The sequence below is a fragment of the Amblyomma mixtum genome, chromosome 3 (genome assembly GCF_055824585.1).
Source record: "Amblyomma mixtum isolate Tamu chromosome 3, ASM5582458v1, whole genome shotgun sequence".
Lineage (NCBI taxonomy): Eukaryota > Metazoa > Arthropoda > Arachnida > Ixodida > Ixodidae > Amblyomma > Amblyomma mixtum.
The window spans coordinates 401,048,933-401,070,582 of record NC_143014.1 but is presented as its reverse complement, the minus strand read 5'-3'; the positions used below and the strand labels follow the sequence as shown (position 1 = coordinate 401,070,582).

Genomic DNA, 21,650 nt, shown 5'->3' with positions numbered 1-21,650 from the left:
TTTCATTGGCTCCTTTCCTTTTAAATATAAACACGGCTTCGTTTTGTTTTGTTTGATTTCTTTGTTCATTTCTTCGAACCTGCACGCGAAAGCGTTCCCCTTCACCAGTCGGGGGCGCGTTCACCCGATTCGCGACATAGCCCGCCAGAAAACCCTTCTTGGTCCCCATATGGTCAAGTAAAACTGTAGTTTGGGCGAGTTGGTTCATGATGAAATAAAAACTGGTATGGCGCAAGAAACGGGGACACAGAAGGCACACAAAACACAGGACTGACGCCAACTCAGACTTGAGTATCTTGCAGACGCGCCTGACTAGAGTTTTACTTGACCATATTTCTCCTACAATGGGCCCTTTCCTCTTTCGAAGCTTCCGCACCGGACCTGCCATTACGTGTCTCAACCTGATTGCCGTCTCAACGTGCCAGTCTCGAGTGGTCTCCTACTGCTTGAAACGGAAAATAGTTCCCTTGGAGGTTCAGTCATTATTCGGTGTTCTGCAGCCATCTTGGGGGCACGTCAGGCGCGTCTGCAAGATACTCAAGTCTGAGTTGGCGTCAGTCCTGTGTTTTGTGTGCCTTCTGTGTCCCCGTTTCTTGCGCCATACCAGTTTTTATTTGGTCCCCATGTCCACTCGCTTTTCTTGTTAAGTAGTTCTCGGATGGCTGCGGGAGCTTCTGGCAGGTGCGGTAGAAACATTACTACATGGTTAATCATACCGAGAAGTCTGCGCCCTCCACCCACATCAACTGGTGGTTCTATGCGTTTTACGGCCGCAACTTTTGCTGGATCGGGCGAGATGCCAGCGCCGCTGACACCCACACCGAGGAAGTTGACGCTTGTAACGCCAAACGTGCACTTTAATTTGTTCAGTGTCAACCCAGCCTTCCGCAGTCGCCCCATTACTTCCTTCAGGAGTCTGTCATGCTCTGCTTTTTCTCTGCCGAAAAGCAGGATATCATCAATGATGTTGAGCAAACCCTCCTGGCCTTCCAGAATGTTACACATTTGGCGCTGAAAGTATTCCGTTCCGGGGCTGACGTGATTCCGAACGGCAATCGGCGGAAGTAATAGCGTCCGAACGGCGTGATAAATGTCATTTACTGAGACTGTTCATCCAGCTTCCCCTGATGAAAACGATGTCACCTCCAGCTTTGAGAGCACTTGAGCATCCCCAAGGAGTGCCAACACTTGGTCCACGGAAGGCAGAATGTGACGCTCCCGCAAAATGACCTTGTTGAGCTTGGTAAGGTCAACGGAGATGCGGTAAGAGCCCGACGCTTTCGGCACAACCACCATACTTGCGCACCACGCTGTAGGTCTGGTTACCCTGCGAATCACGCCCTCTGCCTCAAGCTTGTTCATCTCTGTCGTAACCACACCTTGCGATGGGATGAGTATCCTCCGCGGGACGGGCAATGAGTAAGGGATAGCATCAGGCTTGAGTCGGATGGTGTAGGCTTCTCTGAGTACGCCCAAGCCACGAAACAGCTTATTAGACTCTGTGCCGCCGAGCTCCGGCTGGTGTACATGGTCGCTGAATTTGACACCAAGCTCTTGAATTGCTGGAAAGCCCACAAGTGGAACAACGTGTGAGGGAACAACATAAATGTTTTGACTCACGCGGTAAGATAGTAGAATACAGCGTAACCGGCGGCATTTAGTGCCGTTTGTGTCCGAGTCGAGAGCATTCTCTCGTGCTTCAAACTTAACCCCTTCACGCCATGAAGGGCTTGGCTCACCGGATTCGAGCCCGCCACATCCAGTACCTGGTTCTAGCATCCGAACTACGGAGCCACCACCTTCGGTGGCAGGAGTGCGGACAACATGCTATGGAAGACCTGTTAGACCTCCTAGAAGACTGAACTTGTAAATGTATTCCCTAGAAGTGTTTTCGGAGAAAGCGGGATGTTGCGATGTGGCGCTATTAACACTATTAACAATACTAACAGACCACCAGAGGGCGCTACCTTTGTGTTGTGTTGTATATGTAAAGCACGCAATAAAGAGTGCGGGGACACTTCCGTGTGAGCGGACCCAGGCGCTGCCTCGTTCTTCGCGGACCACTACACCGTCCAGCACTCTTGTTCTTAAGAACTGTAGATTAGGCGAGTTGGTAACAATTCATCATGGTTCAACAGAGCAAACAAACAGGACAGACTACGAGTAGGGACACACAAAATTGAATTGAACTTGCAAGTATGTTTCACAAATGTTAAGTCCTGACACGTGTACACTTGTTCTTTGTTTTCCGAGCTCCTTCTGCTGTCCCGAAAGACATGGGTTCGATCCTGGCGCAGCGGTGGAATATCGATGGCGGCAAAATTCTAGAAGCCCGTGTACTGTGCGATGCCAGTGCACTCAAAGAACCCCAGGTAGTCGAAATTTCCGGAGCCCTCCACTACGGCGTCTCTCATAGCCTGAGTCACTTTGAGACGCTTAACCCCCATAAATGATAAACTTTCCGAGCGCTTTCAAACTTTAGGATGCTATATCAACTAGCCCAGCAGAAACGTTTCTTCCCCACACCAATTCGCGAATACAACAAACTTGCACATGGTATCTGTAGTATAGCCAGCGCAAACTGCTCAGCAGCATGCAGGGACAGTGGTTGGCAGTGAGCAACACGTTTATTCCTGAGAACAGCGCTTCAATACCCTAGCGTGCAGAGAGGGTACCGGCAGGGGAGAGGGGGAATGTGGGATAAGTCCAATATGTGGGGTGCGCTCGCAGAACCTGTGCTGACGCGAAACCAGCGAATACAACACTTCTTCCCTCCTAAAATTGGAACCACTGTACTGGTTTCTTTGCCCTGGTCGAACGCCTAAGAATGTCCTGAATGGGATCAGTCTGACGCTTCGTTGTAACTGGGCCTCGAACCACGCTCTGGTCGTCGGCTGCCGGCTGCTCAGGGCTTTGCTCATGCTCAGATTCCGTGGACTCGGGTTGCAGACCAGCACTGGTCACACTTTCAGGATCACCGTCCGACTGCGCACTTGCAGTGGCGTCAACAGACGCAGTTCCTGGCGTAGACTCCTGACGTGACGGATTTGGTCGACGTGGCGCCGCAGTACTCGCACTGGCGTGTCCACTGCTGCCAGTCTCGCCCCCGAAGTGCACTGTACACACCCAGGCACCGATCGTTGGCCAGCACTGTAATTCCGCATGTATACGCTGCTGCATGGCAAGACGGTCCTGTCGTCCACGTCCGCCGAGCAATCCGCAGCCCTGGGTGGCAGACATATGCGTCTAGATGGGAAAGTAGCTGATAGCCGAGAAGCATCTCCGAAAGTGACTTTCCTTCATTTTTTTTTCTGGGGGGGGGGGGGGGGGGGGCGGGAGGGGGGGCGTCCGCTTGTAATTAAATAACAACCGCATGAGGCTATCTTCGAGCTGCCCGTCGCGCATTTTCCGCAATCCGTTCTTCATGGTCCGAGCCGCTCTTTCCGCTGCTCCAGTAGATTGTGGATGAAAAGGCGCAGTACGTAGCTGCACAAAGTTATTTCTTGATACGAACCCGGCGAACACCTGACTCGTGAATTGTGTGTCATTGTCGGACACGATTGTGCGCGGCACATCGAACCGACAAAACATGCTTCTTAAGCAGCGGATTGTAGAAGTCGTGTTCGCGTGGTTTATGGGCACTGCTTCAATCCGCTTCTTGTGAGCGTCTATCACTACTAGTATCATCTCGCCGGCTAGCGGGCGTGCAAAATCGGTGTGGATCCGAGACAACCGATGAGATGTTTTCGGCCAACTCGTTGGTGGGGCGGCGGTGGGCATGGGCAGGTTTTCCACGCAGCTTCCGCATTGCGCCGAGAAGTCTTTAATGTCTCTGTCCAGCCCCGGCAACCAAAACAATGACCTTGCGACAGATTTTATTGTCGAGGAACCCTGGTGTGTTTCCTGTAGCAGCTGCAATATCCTTGCCTAAGCTTTCCGAGGTATCACCGCTCTGCTGCTCCAGTAGATTAGAAGGTGAGCCAGCGATAGCTCCAGCCTGCGATAAAAAAAATGGCAACAAGTCTCGCGCCAGTCGTCTAGTTATTTTAGGCCACGCGTGCACGATGAAATGCGTGATTCTGTCTAACATCGGGTACTTGGCAGTAAGCTGCTGCAATTCGTGAGTTGTCAGTATACCTTCCTCCAGGGTTTCCAGTGAAAGGAAGTATTCCGGCAGTTCACCCTCGGTCACCGGTTCCGCAGTCAGCGCTGGCAGCCTGCTGAGGGAACCTGCTGTGAGTAGCTGATTCCCTAGCACGTACTGCAGCTTGTACTGATAGCAACGCAAGAATAGTGTCCACCTTTGAATTCGTGCGGCGGCCATCGGTGGAGTCTTGTGGCCAGGCTTGAGCAGTCCCAGTAGTGGCTGATGGTCTGTCACCAGGGCAAACTGGCGGCCTAGAAGGTACTACTTCCAGAAAACTACTTCCAGCTGAAAGTAGTTTTTGGTCGGCTTTGGTTAGCGTTCTAGAGTGGAACCCAATTGGTCTGTGTTCGCTTCCTTTTAAATGGAAAAGCACTGTGCCCAAGCCATAAGGGGATGACTTACATTCTAGTTTCAGTTCCTTGTTACGATCAAAATGGACGATAAGTTGTGCGTTCTACAGGATTTCTTTTGCTCGCTTGAACACCGACTGCTGCGGTTGTAGCCACTCTCAAAGGGTTCTTTTTTCCACCATCCGGTACAACGGCCTTAGCACGGTCGACATATTTTGCAAGAACCGTTAGTAGTACGCGAGCATACCAAGGAACGAACGCAACTCGCTCACGTTACTTGGGTGGGGGGCTTGCATAAACGCGTCTACGTTCTTTTCGGTGTAGGCCTTGACGATCGATACGATGCCCAAGGTAAGTGACTGAAGGCTGCCGGAACTTGCATTTGTCGACCCTAAGCTTAACCCCACGCTCTCTAAACCGTTTCAACACTTTCTTGAGCCGATCTTTATTTGCCTTCCGACGCTACCACGTCGTCAAGGTAGGCTTGGACGCGTGGCAGCCCCGCGAGTACTGCGTCAATCTTCCTTTGGAAAATAGCCGGGGCAGGAGTTATGCCAAACGGAAGTCGGTTGTAATGGAGCAGACCGCAGTGCGTGTTGATGACGCACAGTCCGACTGACGCTTCGTCAAGGGGGGCTTGCTTGTATTCCTCCTTCAAATACAAGGTGCTGAAGTCTTCACCGCCACTTAAGCTTGCGAATACATGCTCAACCACTGGGAGTGAGTAATGCTCCACATCACAAGCAGGGTTAAGCGTGACTTTATAGTCGCCGCATATGATTACGGAACCATCTTTCTTCCGAACAACTATGATGGGCGTAGCCCATTCTGAATTTTGCACTGCGAATAAGACCCCACGCGACACTAACCGAACAATCTCACAAGCGACTTTATCGCGGTGGACGTAAGAAAGTGATCCGACATTACAGAATGCCAGAATGTCACCGTTTCCTTGAGCTTTAGGATCGGTGGTAGTCCTTTGATGAACCCGTGGTCTGTCGAAAAGACGTCCTCATATTCGGCGAGCAGTCTAATCACCATGTTGTGCCGCCTGGGTTGTCGTCCCTTGTAGAGTTTGGCGCGGTCAGGTCTTCAATTGGAACACACGTCTTGCCAAGCGCCGCAATCAAACAACAGCCACAAAGGCTTGGTCCTCCGCAATCAAGCACAATAAGTGGACAGGATACGGGCACGTTTCTGTATCGAACCGAGAGTTTGATTTCTCCAAGCAGCGGCAGTTTTCCCGTGTAACATGAAACTTTTACTCGTGGTGATTTCAAGCGCGGCCACTGTGCGCGGTGTCGGTTGTAAACTTGCATTTATATGACGCACATCGGAGACCACGTGTCCACTTCCATGCCAAGTTCTATTTCCCCCACCAAAATGTGCGGCGTACCGGTGGTGCCAGGCCGTTTTTCCTTCCAGAAATTAACGAGCAAACGTGTGCCTCGTCCATATTCTCGGTGCATGACGCAGTTTCAACAGCCGGTGCCTCTACACTCGCGGTTCGCCTTGCAGCAACTGCATCTGTTGCGGCTCTGCCGCATTTCTTTGCTAGGTGACCGCTTCGCCTACAGCGAAAACACCGTGCATTAGCCCAGCGGCAGGCGTTGTCATCGTGCTTCGGGCTTCCACATCGTCCGCACTATTGCGCCGCGCCGTTGATATGCTTATCTCGAGACGATGAACGATAACGAGCTTGCGCTCTTAGCACCGTCGGTATTTCTGCACTCACGTCTTTTGCATCGTTGTCAGCTGCTTCTGCTGCAGTTGTCATTGTTTCCACCTCCTCTAGCGTTAAATCTTTCTTTACCAGCAATTGTTTGTGTAGGTAAGTTGAGCGTACGCCGCAAACAATTCGGTCCCTCAGCATTCGGCTTACCGCAGTTCCAAGGTTGCAGTTGTCTGCTATACGCCGTTTTTCAACCAGGGGTGCGATTACGAGGCGCTCTCAATTCTTGTCTCAATTTTGAGACGTTGACGTCAAAACGACGACACCACGAGACGCTGACCGCGGAATCAACCAATTAGCAGTGAGGTTGCGGTGGCTAGTAACACCCCGGAAGGATTTATTTGCATGATGAGGGACTGCATGCCCACGTTTTACTGTAAACACGCCGTTAATAAAATGAGCAAGGTTTTATTCTGCTAACAAACTATGTTTCAAACTCAACAACATGAAGGAAAACAAGAAGCGTCCTCAGTTTTGCAATTAAGTTTCCTCTTCACTCACTTCTGCTGCTGCGAGGCTACGCTGACACTGGAAAAGCGTCGGCTAGGTGGCGTGAGCTGCCGCCCGATTCAAAGGATTCAGCCTTATCCATCCGCCCACATATTCAGCCATTGTATACATGGCAGCCAGAAAAAAAAGATCAGCTGATTCGACGGCTGTCCTTTTCTTTTTTTTACACTTCATGTAGAATCACGGTACAGTGCGGACGTCTTAAGTGCGCGGAAAAATTTGTTTGAAGGCAGTGATTGCTACGGGTCTGCCCAGATCAATTTGCAAGGAGCGCTCCGCTCGAAAATTGGCGAAGGCAGCGTTAAAGGGGCCCAGAAACACAATCATATTTGACTTTTATGCCTGTTGATCGCTTACAGTGAGTTACAATGAATCTATTAGCGTCGGTGATACCACGTATATTCCGTTTTTTTAATATTTTAATGTCCTCCCAAAAACAAATTCATGGTTATGATGGTGTCCCCAGCCAGTGGCGGGTTTTAGCAGCGGATATGACATCAGCTGGCGCGAGCTTGATGATTGGACAAACAGTAAATATACTGCAAATTGTGTCAATAAATAGAGACACATTTTGTCACCTGTCTGCGTTTTATATTAGATCAACAAAAACAACTTCTTTGTCTATGATAAAAGCCCTGAAAAGCAAGTAAAATAAAAATACACCCCCAGGGGCCCTGGCATGGAAACGACGCTGCCAGTCTCAGCAAGAACGAGTTACAGAGAGCAGGCAACCATGGAGTGCAAACTTCCGCGACGTGCTCTGGCAGGCTGTTTTGATTGGTTGCGCCAGGTGCCGTCATTGGGAGAGCGAAATAGGACTGCGAAGCCCCGCCAAAATCGAGTTGAGGGCAGCGTTTTGTTTGCTTGTATTTTGAAATTTTTTCACTGAACAACTCCCGTTCCTGTGCATCGATTCCTGTTATTATTTTTAAGTCAGCATCTGTGTGACAACGAATTCACCTGAAGTATAGCCGGTATCCCCCCAAGCAGGGTTTCGCAGCCCCTTTAAGGAAAGTTCTCACTGGCGAGTCACAAACGTCGCGCGACTGATTTCGGTCAATTAGTTACGGTTTCATCGGCAGTTGTAAAGCGGAGAGGGAGCGTAACAAATCGATTTAAACCTGCCACGCGACCTCCGTGACTCGCCAATGTGAACCCGCCTAGCCTGTGCTCTCGGTCGGCGCCTGCTATCGATGGCAAATGTGCTCTATGAGTGATGCGTGGTTATATTTATTTTTGTCCAGAAAATACCAGGCGACCATGAATAATCACACTGCAGCAACAGCCGACATACTGGAGCAGACCGGTGCAGCTGCTAGGAGCTTGCATTCTCACTGCGGGAATAAAGAGCCGGCGCGCCCTGTCACTGTGGCAACAATCACTTCTGCCTCGTAACCAGCTGATGCCGCGCCCGCTTCGGGCTAAGCACTTGATGTTCGTGTTGGTGTTGTTGCCGTTCCGTTGAGATGACGCCGCCGGGGATACTGCGGTGGCGAAAGTTTAAGCGAAGGAAGCCCTCCTTCGCCGCCGCCTTGTCTTGCGGGTCTCGCCGGAAAGCATGCACCTTCTGCGTCTTAACTTTCACAGTGGTCTCCGCAACCCACCGCAAACACTTGCTCACAGTCGGTTGGGCTACGCCGACGTTTTCTTCATTTCCTACGGTGCCTTGAAACCCACTGGCGGCGAAGGCGCGCACAGCTCTTGCCGCTCCACTGACCGCGCACTCACCCGCACACCTCCCAGTTCAACGGCGAGTTCGTCGCACAGCCATTGATTGTGCGGTCTCCTTCCTATGTCGAAACGTCGAAACAACTCGTCCCGCACGTCAAACCCGTCTTGATGCACCCTCCTACACCGTTGCTCGCGCGGCGACCGGCGATGCAAACGGCCGCCATTTTCTGTCTCAAACGGTTTGAGAGCACTGTTTCTGGTCTAAAAAATCGTCTCAATCGGCTCGCATAATTAGGTAACTAACGTCAACTCTTCTGCACGTTTATGACGTCAGCCGGTCACGCAAAATATCAATATGGCCGCTGGTCACGGCCGACCAATAGGAACGGGGCAAATGCGACACTTTTTGAGACTGTTTCCGATTGAGGCGATTTGAGCGACTCGTAGTCGCGCCCTAAGAGTGCGTGCACTGACTCCCCTTCTTGTTGGCAACGTGCGAAAAATTTGTAGCTCTCTGCTATCCTGTGGCGCTTCGGGTCGTAGTAGGGACTGCTTCGTCATAAGTCAGGGAATTTTGGCTTCCGAGGTGCGATTCGTCCCGCTAACGCTTGAACTGTCTGCGTGCTGCCACAAGCAGTGCTCACTGCCTGTTTGAGTTACAAATATCATTGGCTTTAAAATATTCTTGTGCCCTAATAAGGTACGCTTTCCAGTTATATGTTGCGTCGTCGAAGGTCGGGAGCTGGAGGCTGGTCATGGCTGTCGTCGGTACTTCACAGTGCGGCAGGCATTCGGCTTAAACTTTTACCGCATGGGTGGTTTCCTGGCTCGTCGCCCCTGTAGTAAAAGCCCGCGCAAACTGCACAGCAGCAGATACGATGGTTGGCAGTGAACAACGCGTTTATTCATGAGAACAGCGCTTATATACCACCGCTTGCTGAGAGGGTACCGACAGGGGAGAGGGGTAATGCGGGATCAGTATAATAAAGGAGGGGCGCTCGAAGCTCCTTTGCTGGCAAAAAACCAACGAATACATTGCTACCGCTACTTCCACTGATGCATTTTCTTCCTCGGTCCGGAATGGCCATTGTAATTAAGCCCTTGATCATTCAGTTGTTGTAAATTGTTGCTTCCTTGTTTGTTTCTTTTTTTATTTCGGTTTGGCATTTGTTTTTGTTTAGTTTTGTTTTCGGCTGTGTCCTTATCCCCCGTCCTTGCTTCTTCAATAATTGTATGTTCGGTTGCTTTCTTCCTTTTAATTTCTTTGCCTGCTTTTTATCGCTTGTGTTATTGTTGGCTTGCCCCCCCCCCCCCCTTCCCTCCCCCCTTTTTTGCTGCGGGCACATTAATAAATAAATAAAGCTTCGGCTTAGATTAAACTATTCAGTTTAGTAATAGCATGAAAGTAATCGCTGAGGGTACATCAAACTGCTTTTGAAAAATTTCCAAGTTTTGAAGTTATCACGCAAAGGCGCGAAATAGCGGAATTAACGAAGCGTCGTTCTCAGGAGCACGGCAGGAAGCGCAGAGCTCCTTTGGTGGAAATGCGACTCTGGAGAAGATAATCTTTCGAGAGGTCGCTATTCGACTGAGGCGAAATGCTAGAGACACGAGTAATGTGCGATGTCAGTCTACAATGAAGAACCCCAGCTGGTCGAAACTATCCGGAGCTCTCCACTACGGCATCCCTCATAGCCTGAGTCGCTTTGGACGTTAAACCCAATAAAATCGAGCATAAGCTTGCGAGAGGAGAGTCAATGTTTGCACAATGGCACTGAAGGCTGCGACAGGCGCCTCCGCCTCGTTTACCTGCACTGTCACGCCGTCAAATATCGCGGCTGCAAGATATGACTTTCCTTCTTTATTATGCATGAATTCATCTATGCATTCATTATAATTATTTATTCAAATGCGAAATGCCCCAAGAAGTGGTAGTACTAAAGGGGTGGGTCTCTAGAAGATGTCGCTCATGTAATGTTTTTTTTTTTTGAGCCAAGTTCTGAATAAGGCTACGTTTATTTGTGGTGGGGATTAAATTTGCAAATGCGTCACGTTTGGAAAATGGCTTCTTAAGTTAGTATAAAGGAATTAAAGTGATTTGAAAACCGCGTTTTGGAGGCTGACTAGTCAACCGCTGCGGTGTGCAAGGTACTAGCAGTTGTTATGCATGATCGAATTTCGGCGTGGTGTTTAGAAACGCTACTTTTTCGTGTCTTGAGTGTAAACTGCTTGAGTTGGCTTTCAGCAGATTCTATGAGTTCTTGCGGATTATATGGGAGTTGCGGGAGTAGACTTCCTAAGCGCAGTAATTAGCTTCTTCTAACTGTTTGCATTACAAGGAACCGGTTCCTGTACGTAAAGGGAGCCAGTTTCACTATCATAGATCCCTTTTTTTAGTGTCAAAACGGCCAAGTCGGTGTGCCTGACTCTGCAAATCCACTGGATTATGATATTGAAGTTATTACTGCTTGGCTCTTTGTTTTTGTCGACTGGGCCTGGGATTCTCTGTCAGTGCCTTTCAGCCCAAGAAACACCAGATTCGAACGGCATACTTCATCTTCAGAGTCGTGTAGACTATCCACAATATCGGCAGGCTCACTCGCGTTGTCCTGGGCGAGACAATGGTACGGCGTCAAACTGAGCTCTAAGTGAGCGCAATGAAGGACAGTTAGCTTGAGTTCTTGCAAGTCTTACGCTAATTTCGTCAAAGTTTGTTTCTTGTTATGCGAATCTGATCTCGTTTAGAATGGATGCCGGCCCAGTTGTGATCTCCTGTAGCGCTAGTAGCATCTCGCTCTTAGTATCGGCACTGCCAGTGCAGGTGATAGGCCTGGGAGTTTTCTCAACGTCACCATACTGAGGGTAGAAGATCGAGCAGAACATAAAGGCCCAACTCCATCGGCGCTTTTCGGCGCGTGCGCGGAGCGCCTGCGCGAACAGCACGCGCCGCGACGAGCGTCGAAAAGTCGCATGCATCTCCATGCTCCTGGTGCTGGCTCGCTCCTCCTCACGAGCAGACTGAAAAAATGTCAAGCCGTGAACAAAAAATGGTTGGGGAGCTGCAAGGATTCCGAGAAAAATTGAGGGAACCTGAAAGAGCTTTAAGCCGTGAAGAGTTCCCAAAAGCCCCGCGGTCCTCCCTTAGTTGAAAACCGGACCCCGCTTCCGACGCGCGCGCCAGCGCCCGCGCGCAGGCGCCGATATCTGGCACTGTCGGATTCGAGCGTCGTGGACGCGCTGGGCGGCGGCCGACGCGTCGCGCATGGGCAGACCTGTTCTGGCCGACGCGTGGGCCCCCAAGCGCGCAGGACACGCGCCGATGGAGTTGGGCCTTAAGCGCCGTCATTTGGATGGGCAACACAGCGGCGTTGGCACGGCAGCACATTCAGACTAGCGTAACGAGTACGTTGTGTGAAGACAGGGTAAAAATTGTTGGCAGCACGAAGTAAAGGTGAGGCATATTAGCGTGACTGTCTGGCTTAGTGCTGCCAAAAACAGTGACATGGATATTGATTTAGAGGAGCCTTATTCGTGGTAATGACGTCCTGATAGGGATGCTGACGATCTGCATCGCGCGAATGGCGTGCAGCTTGGCGATTCCGGCGATTGCGGTGCCGGGAAGGAGCGCAAGTCGAATGTCCGTAGGTCCTGGGTAGGTGACGGGCGGCGTTGCTGGCAGCATACTTCCGCGATGGCGCGCCATGTATACCTCAAATCCCGAAATCCACAAGTCGGGGACCACAACCCACCTATCGATGTGGTCATGGGGTGAGGAGAAAGCGCGGATAAGCAGCTGCTTGAAGCAGAGGTGAGAGAAGGAGAGAGAGAGAAGGAGGAGTACTTTAATGAACACAATTTAGCCGGTGTTCGAACAGCGCTCATATGGTACTCTGCGTAGAGGAAGGGTTTTGAGTAAGGAAGGCGGAAAGAGAAGAGTGTAGAAAACAACAAATTGTGGTCATTGAATGGTATGTACAGCTGCAACGGGAAAAGAATGGCACAAGTGAATCACGACCGCAGCGAAAAAGTCGCGACACGCGGCGCTATTGTTCCCGAGTACGCCGATAGCGAGAGTGCCAGGAACATTCCATTTCCTAAAGCGGGGGTGGCCGGCAGAAAGCAGCCCACCTAGACATTCGCCCATCAGAAAAGCGACATCTTAAACGAACGAATGTAGATTTCTTATCAGCCAAACCATGTTCCAAGGTCGCTAAGCGCATAATCTCGTTTTCTTTTTGCGCTTTTTTGCGTTTTTTTATCACCGTTTTTCTTTCAAAATGTGCTGAGGATGAAATGTCAAAAGTAAGGTGTGGCAGTGCCTACGTCACACGATAGCAAAAGTTTATGAACTGTCAAAAGTAAGGTGTGGCAGTGCCTACGTCACACAATAGCAAAAGTTTAAAAGCAGGTGTAGTTGGCATGAAATTTGCAAAAACAAAGTAAGGATACCGCGAATCGACGAGGCGACAAGAGTCCAAATCTTAACCCTTGTCCAAGAAGGTCGGACAAGAAGGAGCGTTGCTGCGGAAGTTGGGTGCTCGCTTCGAAGCGTTACGCGCATTGTTCGGGCTTTTCTCCAAGAGGCAAGGATTGGAAACGCGGCTCGAGATGGGCGGCCAAGACGAACCACCGAAGAAGAAGACAGGTTGATTGTGGCCGCCGCCTGTTGTGACGCTTTCATTACAGCCGAGGAGATACGACATGAACTTGGCCTACAGATATCCCTTACTGCCATAAGAGAACGCCTTCGTTCAGTCGGGCTCTGCAGTAAGATGTCTTGCTAGAGGCCCCTTTTGACTCGAAAAAACAAGGAGCTCAGGTTGGAGTTTGCCACTAGACATTTTTTGTGGACAACCGAAGAATGGATGACTGTAGTGTTCGCGAAGGAATCTACCTGCAGCAGCAAGTGGGACCAACAGCGCCGTGTTTGGAGGCCGGATTGCTCCCGGTAGGTCATGTGCTTCTGTGTCTAAAAGGACAGGAAAGCAGCAATTTCTAAGTGTCCTTTTTTTCTCGAATACGTCCGGAACATAATTGTCGCCTGTTTATGGCAGCTTTTACGGTGGTCTTTTCATTTCATTTCATTTCATTTCATTTCTACACGCCTGGCAAATTCTAAAACCTGTAGCTAAGAAGTTTACTTTTTCATTAAATCCAGCTATGCGAATGTCCGAAAAGAACTGCTGAGCTGCGGCGTAAAAGCAAAACTTTCACTTTTTTTGTTACAGGTTTGAACCCGAATACACGCAACACGTCGCCGCTAGCCGCCGGCGGTCTGTCAATGTGTGCGGCGTTATAACACACCAGGGGCTTGGCCCGCTCATCCGGATAGATGGCGCCCTGACATCATCAGTCTATGCGGATATACTTGAAGAAACTTAATTCCTTTCATCCCGGATGGCCCGTTTCCATATGTGTGCTTCATTTTCCAGCATGACAGGAGCCCCATCCACACAAGCAGGTATAATTACATTTAACGTAGATGCACTTTTGTAAATGAATGGCATGGATTGATAAGGGTGATTTGATGTGGAGGACAAAGTTTTTTCTTGAAATAATATTCTGAATGAACCTTTGGATGCTGTTGGGGTGCTACCGGTGCTTTTCGTGGCTAATGAACGTCTGATTTTTGTCATTTAACTTTCTTTCTTTTTTTTACTTTCACCCACTTAGAACGTTATCTCCTAGGAGAACGTTGAAAAAAGTTGCCATTATCATTTCTTCCTTTTTTTATTAAATTTCACATCCAAAGGCAGTTTGTTTTTTACCAAACGATTGATTTCGTTCGATATATAAGAAAGTAATACAACGCGATGCTTACACATATAGCTTTAGCTTTCTTTTATTGCATCCTCAGAACTCACTTTTTCTGTTCCTTTGTTGGTACTACCCGAAAAGCTTTCCAAAGTTCATGATTTTGAAACGTTCTTTCCTTTCTTTTTAAAGATAGTACGGCAGACAATTGAGGAGCCCTATCGGAAATCTCACCTAGAACCATAACGGAAACGTAGTGTATGGTTAGTGGCTATAGCGGAAGAATAGTGGTTTCTTGGTAGCTAGAGTGGAAAAGAAGTAGTTTCTTGGTGTCTATAGCGGCAAAATAGTGGTATGGTCATGGATACTGGCATGCTGTATATACCATCATGATAGTGGTATCGGCGGCCATGGTGATTTCTAGCATAAGCTAGGGGTCCACATACTGGATTTTAAGTGGAATATTCTGGCTTCGTGCCAACCGTGATGGCAGCAGCTGCTGCAGAAACTTCATTCGTGGCGGATGCTGGCACAGTACTGGCAGTGTCGACGGTAAGGTGTGAGCTATGGTGTCATGTGTTCGTCGAGCTTGCAAGGTATACACCTGCGCGGTTATCGGAGGGCTGACGGCTAGGCTGAGTTTTTCCGCATTTTTAAGGATTGGGCACTGCATGGCATTGTGCTTGATCCCCACTGTGCAGTATCAACGTTTTTAGAGGGATCCGTCACGGGCTGACGGGCCCGGACGGGGTGCGCGTGGGAGCGACGCCCCACACGCGAAACGCGGTGCACTCGGTTACCTCGGAAAGCGCGATTTCAACGAGCACGGCAGGCACACACTGGTCAAGAGTACCGCTGGCAGGCCCGTCGTGGCACTGAGCGAAGAGCCAAGGACTACGAACATATGTGCGCTCGAAAGCATTCACGCCATTATACAAAGGCGACCGGCCGACCAGTCCCTGAAGGCCTCGAGGGCGGTATCCAGGCAGTAGTAGCACGTTTCAAGCGGTCTTGGAGGCGAGAGTGCTGGCGAACTCGTGAATAACACTATCGCAGCGACGGCTACGTCCACGAGTTCGGCGCACCGCAGCGAACGGCGCGGCTGCAGCCGCGACGCTAGCGCGAATTTTACGTCGAAAACGAAACAAGAACCTTCAATTTTAGTTCAGTAAATTAAATTACGACTATTTTATACCGACATAAACATTGTTTATTTTTAAGAAAGCACTGCAGCAACACTGCGGCCGTTTTCATGCAAGGTGAACCATTTACTCTGCTTACAGGTAGAATTAAACGCTCCGCGCAGTCTATCAGTTTGCTTGCAATGCCATCCCCAGAATGAAAAGCAGGAGCCGTGCGAAAGCCTCACCGCATGCCTAACCACGCCCCCACTCAGCGCGAAGCACTTTAAAAGCTCGCAAACGCGCCTTTGGCGCAGCAGTGGATACCACTGTCAGCTGGTACGTCTCCTTTTAAGGCTGTCTAGCCCGTCCTTTTATTTCGCAAACATACGTTGAGTAATCGTTCGAAGATAACTGCGATGGGTAAAGACAAAAAGTATGTATGCAAAGTTTTCTAGTGCAGTACCGTGTGATAAGCACTATCAGCAGGAAAAGTTTAAATATGCATGGAGCATAGAAACAACTCTAATTTATTTTTTTTTCTGCAGAATACAGCTTAACACCCACTTAGAAATCGAACTCGAAAAGCGCGATCTGACAAGCTAATACCATGTATCGAAAAAAAATATATATGCATTTCCATGTTTCGGAAAGTAAAATTTTAGAAAATAATCCACTGATCAATTTTCTTTTCTTGATGATAACGCCTCAGAGAATAGCTGTCAGCAGTAGCCGCCCTCAGGTAAAGAACATTTATTAAAAAAATGAAGTGTTATACACTGTTATTTATTACACTACAGTGCGTGCATCCAATATTATAAACACTCTACAAATTTTGCATTTATCTAGAGCATGTATAGAGACATGAAGGACAGATTTGCTTCAAAAATGTATTCTATAGTACACTGTATATATAAATGAAAACCACAAAGTAAAAATTATGCAGGACAGTCCGCAGAGTCTGTCCCCTTCAAAGGCAAAAGTGAAAATATGCGTTAAGTTTACAGTATTTACAGCTTTTACTATACAGATCCCAAGAAAAAGGAAAAAAATGGCATGAAGTAAGGATGCAGCTGGACAGAATTTCAGCTGCATCCATTTTTAGGTATTGTTTCGCATACTTTCTACACATAAGCACCAAGCAGCATACGTGAATCCTACTGCACGAGGATATGCATAACTTTTATTATACATTCACTTGCATAAACTACACATCCCAGTAAATCTCTGCAGATATTTTCAACATGTAGTTAACATCATCATTTATTGCCCCTTAAGGGACCCAAGGTGGGGTATTCCATAAGGGGGAGCAAAAAGAACAGAAGGACATTATGGTTACATAGCAAAAGAAGGCAAGCAAATTATTACATGGGATTACAAAAGGGTGAAGCAAACATACATAAGTACACTGTGGCCATGCGGCAATTCAAGCAAGATCAAAAAGGGTGTACATAATACGAATAAGGGTAACTCAGAAAAAAATGTTAATAATAAGTGCATTTGTGGTACATGAGGAGTAGAAGCCAATGTGTGTTTGTTATTTACAGCTAATGACAAATATGCAGGGTCTAAGAGTAGATTCATGAATTTATTCGCATAGTATTCGGTTGCTACGGGCTCTCGCAGCTAACTGCATCGTTCTATGGTTGATGGCAAGAAAGTCTTATTAAAGGCATTACGGACCTATGTAAATGCTGCGAACTTAAAATGTTGAAAAGCTGGCACAATTTTTTGTTGGGTGGAAGTAGGAATGTGTTGGGCAAGTAAGGGAAATTGTAGCCGGCATTTCCACCTCGTGTAATGCAGCACTTTGCCAACCAGGTTTATTCCAACCCGCAGCTAGAGATGTGCCCCAAGCAAACAGCCCAAGTGATGATGATGAGTATACACAGGAGAGAAAGATGAAGTGGTTTAGAATATGCCCAGACCATGGAAGTCTGCTAGCCACTGTTATTCCTAGGTACAGGTACAACTCTGCTTGTGTTACGGCTATAAGCTTAAAGAATTGTGATAATCTAGGTTATTACGTTTGCGGGCTTTACGAGCTTTATGACCTAAGCATGTGAGCAGAGGCTTGAACCCAGTTGCAGCTAATCTCAATCCCTTTCTATTCTATTTGGCAAGTCGCAAATTAATGTCTTTTCCTCCTGCAAAAATTCAATCAAAAGGCAGCAGTCGGCCACTTCCTCCGGCAGTACCACATTAAGTGCTCTGCCAGATGATACAAAGCACTCTTTGATGTGCGATGGGGCAGCAGCAGTGTCTGCAATGATTATTGGTCTGCACATCAAGACGCAAGTTTTGGCCTCTAGTAGCAATATTTTTTCGATGCGCTCGTATGAGCCACTGCATGTTTTGATGAATGTTGAGTCAGAACGGGATGGTCGCTTGTATGCAATGCTGTGGAAGACCTGCTTTGCTTGTACAAAGCGCTCGTACTGAAGCACTATGAATGTTATCATGCCTAAGCGATTATTCACAGCATCGTGCTCTACAACACTTAGAGCAACTTCTTTTCCCTTGCCTAAAAGGCACAACTAGCCAACATGCGTAGCCTTCTGTAAACGAGGATACCCAAAGGTCCCCATGCAAAACTCTTTCTCTTGGAGACACAGCAAGCTGCTGCTCATCACCTTGTGCAGTTGTTGATGCATAATAATGCGTTCAACAATTTGCAGAGGGATTCCATTAGCAGCCGACACCTGCCGAACTATGTGCCCATTTCCACTTTCAAAAACAAAAGCAGAATGTGCCCATAATGGCCCAAGTGACCGGGCACAGTTGGCCAAATGAAGTAGCACATGAACATTGAATGTCAAGCTGGCAACCCCATACAAACTCTTGCACTGAACGACGAAACTCTCCAGAAGCAGCTCTGAAAATAAAAAAAAATAAATATTAGGTGAATTTGGGAGCCATTAAAAATTTCCTCAACAAACGCAGCCAAGGTGTTGTAAATCCACCGCAGTGGAAGATTTTTTTCTTCATGCTTTCTATGCCAAAGTTCATCGAAAACAAGCAGTTCCATGTTCAGGAACATGAAATCTCTCTATTACAGAAAAAGCAGACTATAAGAGTGTATGACACTAGCTGTTAAGCAAAAATCACTAACCAATTTACCACATCACAACTTCTAACAGGCAAGCAATGAATAATGTTTCAGGAGTGCCGTAGTCAACTACAAGAATAGCACAAAAACAGTGCTATATACCTAACATGGCAAATATTATGACGTCAGAGAATATAAAAGACACTATAAAAAAGAGGAAAAAGGGTTACAAGACGGCAGGATTTACTTTAGCAATATTTGGTAATCAACCGGTTTGTACCCTCTGTAAATATTTTAGAACCACAGTTCACAAAATTAACCATACCAAATGTACTATGCAGGAAAAGCATTTCTGATTGTAAATAATATTTCGAAATGCTTTGCAGACAGTTGTGCAAGACTACAAAAAGGTCAAAATCACACATGGTTGATAAATTACATGGTTATCTCAGATACTTCACAGCTATGCTATATTCAACAATTACACCTGTAATAAGTTACCTGCTTTGGTAATTTCAGACAGAGTGAGTTCCTCTCGCAGAAGGATGTGGAGAGCCTCTGACAGTTTGCAGAGGTGCTTCCAATAGTCATGGTGCAGTATACCGTCTAGGCATGGCGGAGCATAAAACAATATCCACTGCCTCCACTCAGATGCTTTCCAATGTCCTCGTTCTCTGATTGGCCGAGGCAGCCTTGTCACACAGTGTGGAGGTTTGATGACCAACAGCCGTGAATCAATGTTTTCAAGTGCAGATGGACGACCTGCAAAATGTGCATACTTTTTTGTGAGCAGAGAGAATAGGCTAGGTGATAATAACCTGTAGTATATAAACATCCCAACAGATGAAAGGAAAAAAAAAGCACAAGCATCGCTGTACATAATACATAAATATCCGTACATGCATATAACCTTGCTTTTAGCCATTAAAAATAACACGAAATGCTGAATACACTGTACAGTGTATTCATCATTTTGTTTCATGCAGCATGTTTCCCTACACAGCAGTTCCCAGCAGCCGCTGAGCTGAGCCTGTTGATAATAAAATATGCTGCTACCGTCTTATTTCATCATGGTTTCTCAAAATGCGACAACTAGGAAGGCAGCTTAGTAGTAAATATTAAACGGCTGCAGCTTACTCTTTCACCACATTTTGTACACTATATAGTGGCGCCATCAACAGTGTCTTCCACTAATCATACTCAGCAAAATCAGAGGCCACAGATTATAACACGTGCATGGTCTGCAATTTTTCAGCTCCCATTTCCCCACAATAAGGTGCACGTTTGAAAAAGTGATGATAATCAATAATAACTGCAGCGCCACAAAAAGCAGGAATGTTACAGAAACTTTCACCAATCAGTGAATCACAAATGAATCGCATTGTGGGCATTGCCTTACCGACATAGAAGGGTTGACCTGAGTTCGAAGTTGACAAAATTGTCTCGGTCACTTGTCTAGCAACACCAAGCAGTACGGAGTGCATATATTCTGCACTGAACCCATTGACAAGGTCTAGACCTGAAAAAGAAAGAGAGCGCCCAATATCAGTAAAAATACAGCACAATGCCATGAGATAAAGTACAGGAATGAGCAAAATACTGATATATGTACCAATGAAGTCAAGCATGGTTCTGAAGTTGGATAAAATAAGACAAAATAATACTACAAATCAGGTACAAAAAGAAATTAACATAGTATAGGGACTGTAGAAACTAAATAATAGAAGCAACCAATTTTTGCAATCAGTGTTGCACAGTTTAAGAAAGATAGCAGGAGCCGAGTGCTATTATTTTATAGATGAGGAAAACCATGCCTTGGTGGAGGCATTTGGCAAGTGTATAAAACCTTAAGTGAAGCTGCTCCTTCTGGACGTAGAAAGGCTGGAGCGTTGGGAAAGCATGCCGGTCAAACTCTTCTGCTTATGTAAATGCTGCACAGACCTAGGTTTGTGTATATGACAGGCTTGGCTGCGTTGGTACACCGCAAACCCGGCAGAACGGCATGGAAAAATTGCACGTATTACGGCAAGCACTGCCACTCAAGTGAGTTTCGCAAAGAATTCGCAAGTTGCACATTACCTTTCACCACCTAAATGCATGTGGTTTGCAGCATTGTTCTTACTGCTGAAAAGAAGAAATGAACTTGATCATGCAGGAATTTAAATGTAGTGAGAGCCATTGGCCTTATTTCTCTCTTTACTAAGCTGACGTTCATACCTCACATATGTCTTACCACATACGCAGTGCTTGTGACATCAGTCAGTCCATGCCAACTAGAGCAAATTGAAGTTAAATGCTAATAGGAAGAAAGGAGGAGAATGTCCTTACCTATCAAATTCATGAGTGAAGACGGCCCTTTGAAGCCATTGATTATGTCTTCATAATCTTCTGCAAACTTCATGTCTCACATAACCATGTATGTGGTTCTGGCTTTTGGCTGTTCTTTCGTGATATACCGCATGCTCCCTTAAGGCAAAAAGATAATACAGCACTTAATCACATGAACAGTAGTTTCCATAAGCTGGCACACTTCACAAAAAAAACTAAGCTCTCAATTTCGCTTATGCTGATACTTGTGATAACTGTTTAGCAATTACCCTAAGTACTGTCGAGCTGTTCGGAACGCTCACCTTCAACATGCTCCCCTCGGATGAAGCACCAGGGGCATCCAAAGTACCCGTTGAAGGGGACCATATTCAGTACCGCTGCCCTTGCTGGCGCATCGACTGAGCAGCACAGCACGGCTGGTTTGGAGTAATGTGTAGTTGACAGGTATGTCCACTTCACGGCTTCGGTAGTGTTGACTTCCGTCACAAACTTCTTCAAGAAGAGCTGCATGTTTGGATGTTTCTTGCCAAACCAAAGCCCACCAAGTATCGGATGTTTAAACCGCAAGTGCGGTGGCAGTTCATTCACGATGAACTGTAAGGGCCACACTGAGCTCTTTGACGACTTCCAAATTGGACTCCCGTCAGTGTTTATAGTGAGAGTGATGCCATCTCTCGCAAGTGTTTCCCGCATTCTGCTGTAGCACTGAGCACTTGTGATGTCAGAAATTCCAGACCGTGGCTCTTGCAGCTTCTCCAGGTTTTCATAAAGCTGGGGCTTTGTACTTTCAATTGCAAAGCTGAGTTGCTTATGCAAATTCAGAATGATGAAAAATGAGCCGCGGTCTTTGAGCGTCTGCAGGGCATTGGTGTGCTGGCAGTTCAGGCACTGTGCTGACTTCTCAACGACATTCAGGAGAGCACTGCACGTCTCACAAAAATAATGGTACTGCACAACGTCTTCTTTTTCCTTGCACCACAGTTTGCGA

General features: G+C 47.4%; 1 protein-coding gene and 1 pseudogene across 1 annotated transcript; both read right to left on the bottom strand.

Moving 5' to 3' along the window:
• Positions 1-1,110: 1,110 nt before the first annotated feature.
• On the bottom strand, positions 1,111-12,175 carry LOC149357362 (uncharacterized; annotated as a pseudogene).
• Positions 12,176-12,288: 113 nt separating this feature from the next.
• LOC149357361 (uncharacterized) lies at positions 12,289-19,905 on the bottom strand. Its single transcript, XM_089576577.1, has 4 exons — positions 19,734-19,905; positions 18,836-19,096; positions 18,039-18,160; positions 12,289-12,300 (listed from the first exon to the last, which is right to left on the bottom strand). Exons 1-4 carry the CDS (start codon positions 19,903-19,905, stop codon positions 12,289-12,291), a joined length of 567 nt encoding a protein of 188 aa, XP_089432703.1.
• Between the last annotated feature and the right edge of the window lie 1,745 nt (positions 19,906-21,650).